General features: G+C 34.3%; 1 protein-coding gene across 1 annotated transcript in view; it reads right to left on the bottom strand.

Moving 5' to 3' along the window:
* The window catches only part of LOC107705647 (uncharacterized), a 7,719-nt gene extending 6,068 nt beyond the window's left edge, over nucleotides 1-1,651 (bottom strand). Inside the window, exons 1-3 of the mRNA XM_016509041.1 lie at nucleotides 1,345-1,651; nucleotides 881-997; nucleotides 674-717 (exon numbers count right to left, since the gene is read on the bottom strand). Of these exons, the coding sequence (XP_016364527.1) occupies nucleotides 674-717; nucleotides 881-997; nucleotides 1,345-1,651 (468 nt within the window). The remainder of the gene's footprint in view (nucleotides 1-673; nucleotides 718-880; nucleotides 998-1,344) is intronic.
* Nucleotides 1,652-4,800: the final 3,149 nt, after the last annotated feature.

Below are 4,800 nucleotides of genomic sequence, written 5' to 3' on the forward strand. Positions count from 1 at the left end.
GTTTTTCGAACCACCAAGCATGAGAGCATGTTCTAGTACACCCCCAAAACAAAATCAAGACTTTGTAAAAGAGCATAATAGGACCCCTTTAAGTATTATATTGGAAAATGGAAATTGTTTTACAAAAACAGATTTTCCCCATATAATTGTTCTTTGTGATATAATAGGTGTAGTCTCATTAATAGAAAATCTTTCTTTTTTTTTGTCCATGTCCCTGTATCCTAAAATCCCACAGTGCATTGCACTGTGGCGTCAGGTTTCAATTCTCCATAGCATACTTGCAATGGTCATTTAGTTAATTGCTAAAAAGATTGTGGTTTGGACTAAGTCTGGTTTTGTACTAACTCTGTACCTTCTCAGGCAGTAACCCAGTATTTCATATGCTGGACATAACTCTAATTCTTTAGACAAATATACAATTATGTCCTTAACAGAAATGGGTAAAATGAATGAAGCCACATTCTGGTTTTGTACTAACTCTGTACCTTCTCCTACCAATGGAGAGAATAGCAGTAACCCAGTATTTCATATGCTGGACATAACAACTCTAATTCTTTGGACAAATAAACAATTCTGTCTTTAACAGAAATGTATAAAGCGAATGAAGCCACATCTCATACATTCAAACACAACAGTCAGTTGTTAATATACAGTGCATCAAGAAATATAATACCTTACCATTGTTTAGTTGAATAGCTTGTTGCCTAGGTGTCTGATCTGTTATAAAAATAATCACTTTATTTAAGCAAGTGTAAATAAGTCAAAGAGCAGAATAATATAATGCTACCAATCTAGGAGAATTGGTAGTTACAAAGTTATTTTTTTTTTCAAAGGTTTTTGACACAGTTTTGTCATTGTAACAGCTGTATTTAACATTTACCATTTTCTTTTGCTTTTGCAAATTTTTTGTAGCAACAGTAAACCACAGCAACCACAGCTACCAGCAGGAGGAGACCAACACATATCCCCACTATAGCACCTATAGACAGTCCTTGTGCTGTAATAGAGAAGTAGAGACATTAGATACTTGTGAAGATACACTGGAACTGACAATACCGGTTTGTGATATATTGATGCTGTTTAAGCTGCAAGACTATAAGGCACCAATTTTGTTTGATTTCATTATTATAGCTAGCCAAGGATTGTATCCATGTTTATGTTCATAACTGCATTCAGAAAGTGGAACGTTAGTCAGCCTACACTGATGATGCTTTATTTGGACGGTTATAATCAACATGTAATCTAACTGCTGCTTTGTCCTTATTAATATAGTTATTTAGCTGAGCTTTGCTGTTAGAATTTAGAGTTTGTAGGAGTACCATATTTTAATATTGGTGTATGTACCTGCACATGGCTGACAGAGTTCACTGATGTCCAGATGTGTGGTCTGGTTGCTGATGGGATTGTTGAGCACACAGCTGTAGCTGTTTTTATCCTGATATTCCACCTCCAGAGGTAGAGAGAGACTGATGCTGAGATCAGACACACTGATGCTGGACAATAAACTGTTTCCTTTGTACCAGGAGAGAGTCACATGACTCACATTCACCACTGAACACACCAATGAACAATATGATGATGATGATGATGATGATGAACATTGTGAAGAGATACTGCTGATGACAGGAACAGGCAGACGAGCTGGAAACATGAGAGAATAAACAGGCAAAATATAATTTTAAGATAAATCAACATTTATTGGTAAATCTATATGTTTATCTGAAAGATATTAAATCTGAATGTCACCTTAATATAGTAGTTTGACATGTTTACAAATAACAAAGCACTGGCTATTGATGTGGTAAATCTATTAGCATAATATTTTTTTTATAAGATTTTTGAGTTGTAAAGTTGTCTAAATCATCCTTTTGAGTTTACAATATTGTTTCAGGTGAATGAACCTGCGTTGGTAGCATGCAGATTGTACCAAATTTACATGATCTTAACAGGAGTTGAAAGAATAGGTATAACTTTAAACAAGTTTGTAAATAAGTCTGTCGCATTAGTCTCATCATAACATGCTTAAAGTTTACGCGTTACTGCAGTCTTAAAAATAAAGGTGCTTAAAAGGTTCTTCGATGCCACAGAAGAACCATTTTTGGTTCCACAAAGAACCATTCAGTCAAAGGTTCTTTAAAGAACCATCTCTTTCTTACCTTTTTATAATCTGAAGAGCCTTCTTTTGCCACAAAGAACTTTTTGTCAAACAGAAAGGTTCTTCAGATGTTAAAGGTTCTTTATGGAACCATTTGGACAAAAAGGTTCTTCTATGGCATCGTGAAGCACCTTTATTTTTAAGAGTGTGTATGTTAAGAAGTGCTGCTTCCTTTGTATGCTTCCATTGAGACAGAGTAGAGGAAGTAGTCAGAATTAAAATAATGCACTCAGTATGTTGGCTTTGTCTACAACAGTCCTTAGATCACTAGGGCAACCACCTTCAAGAAGTATACTTCCTTTACATATGTCAAATTTTAAATAATAAAGTAACATTTATTTTAATGCAAACTTGTGTTGAAGTGATAATTCCACTGAAAGTCTTAAGCAACTCACCATAGACAGTAACATTAAATTTCTTGTATAAGTTCTTCTTGACGATTTCTAATTTATATATTCCTGAAAAATTAACTGTGATGTTCTTGATGGTAAGAGATCCAATCGATTGGTCCACCAGCAATCTGTCTGTAGATATCTTAATTTCGGAGTTCCTAACTATGATAGTTTCATCAGGTCCAAAGGTCCACACTTTCAGATCTTCTGCCTGTGTTTCAACAGCATGTAGAGTGACAGAATCTCCCTCCAACACTGAAACTGATTCTAATGCATCTGTCTCAGCACCAGACACTCCTGCAAAACAAATAGAAACAGTTGTTCAGATAGAGATTCTATAGTAAACCACAGCACAGTAAGTATATGAAATGCAAACAAGTGAAAGGACACAATCTATGTTTGGACCAGAATTTGATGTTAAACCATGGTAACCATATTAACTATGGGTTTGCTACACTAAACATAGTTTAACCATGGTATTTGTAGTAAAACCAGAGGCGTCATGGGCCATGTGCCCCCTCAGATCTTTGAGCCAAGTGAATTTTGAATGGAGCTTCCAAAAGACAAAAAATAGCAAATAATATTTTTTAATATTGGATATGATCACACCAGTGTGATTAGATCATTCAGTGCGGCATCACCAGCTGCTAAATTCAAATCTGCTTTCAGCTGGCTGGCGCTGAGCCAGAGACAGACGTGTTTTTACAGCGCTGCGCATTGTAATCAATCACACACAATTCTGTTGAGCTTATGAATGCAATGACCAATCAGAGGCGTTCAGATGAGTCATCGCTGAAACGGCGGTGTTTCATTGTGTGCGCACGCTGATGGAATTCTGCTCTCTGGCGAATTCTCTCATCAGAAACAACAAAGTGCAGACGTGTGCACAAATGTAAGTAAGATATTAATTTCACAGTGTAAACAGCTTCAGTGATTATATTGGGAGTTTTTGAGAGTGCTTGAACTCTGGCTAGACTGAAGTCAGTGAAAATGTTCTTTGATAATGTAAATGTTCTTTATTGCTCTCTTTCTGTACAATGAAAGTGTTATAATTAGTAACTTACAATGTTTTTATTTAATTCACATTAAATACAAAGTCAGTCGTATTAAAAATATTTGGTTGCACTTTATTTTACAGTACGTGAACATACATGTACTTACAGTGTACTTATAGTGTACCTACCTAAGAAAGCACTGCTAATATAAGGTATGGGGTAGGGGTAGGTTTAGCGTTAGGTTCAGGATTAGTACCTAGTTATTACCTAGTAATTGTAATTACTATAATAAGTACATAGTATGTACATGAGTAACAGGACTGTAAAATAAAGTGCTACCAAATATTTTATGGCATGACACCCATATCTGGTACTTAAGTAAAAAGACGGGTTTTTATGCATAGTTAACAGATTACACTATTAGGCTACTTTGCACATCGCCCATTATAAATCAACTAACAATCTATAAAGGAGCATCATGCAGTGTCAATACTGTTACCATTTTTAAAATGTAAATTTAAACAATTATTTATTACATTTAATATAATCAATATCTACAAGTAAAATCCTTTCAAAGTGTACAACATGTGCTTTTGTGAACTTGACTATTAGCTAGAAATTAGCAAATTAGTTTGAAATTGTCAAACCTGTTACTGTCATCACTGTTACTTTTCAGGGTAACATGTTTTGACATTTGGGTAACAGGGATGACATAGATTTATTACAATACCCTTAAAATATTAGATCTCTTTTAAATGTAACATGCTAAATCAACAATGAACTGACTTAAACTGAAAAATTGACTGTTTACTATTGTCATACAACAATGCCAAGTAAGTGCAAAACAATATAATATAATTGTAAAACTGTACAGTATTATGTAAACAAATATGTGTAGTGTGTTGAAGAATGTGTGTCCTGTCATCCCTGTTACTCTGGTTAGTTAATTGGTTAATTTCATAAAAAAATTTTAAAAATTATATTTGATACAGCCTTCAGGTTTTTCCATTGTAACTTTAGCTATATTTTATTTTAGACAAAGCCCTTTTTTAATATCTCTCTTGTAAAAATATATATTTTTCTTAATTGGTCACCCTCCAAAATTAGGATGTTCTTGGTCATCTGAATGACAAAAAAAAATTGAAACAATCCCAGTGAAAAGAGGGACTAAAATGCTATCACATAGTTCTAATTAAACTATAGTATCTAGTAACGCTTGTGTCGGTAACAGGGTTGACAAAAATACCAAAACATGAGG

Source organism: Sinocyclocheilus rhinocerous, unplaced genomic scaffold, assembly GCF_001515625.1.
Source record: "Sinocyclocheilus rhinocerous isolate Xijiao unplaced genomic scaffold, SAMN03320098_v1.1 scaffold2942, whole genome shotgun sequence".
NCBI lineage: Eukaryota > Metazoa > Chordata > Actinopteri > Cypriniformes > Cyprinidae > Sinocyclocheilus > Sinocyclocheilus rhinocerous.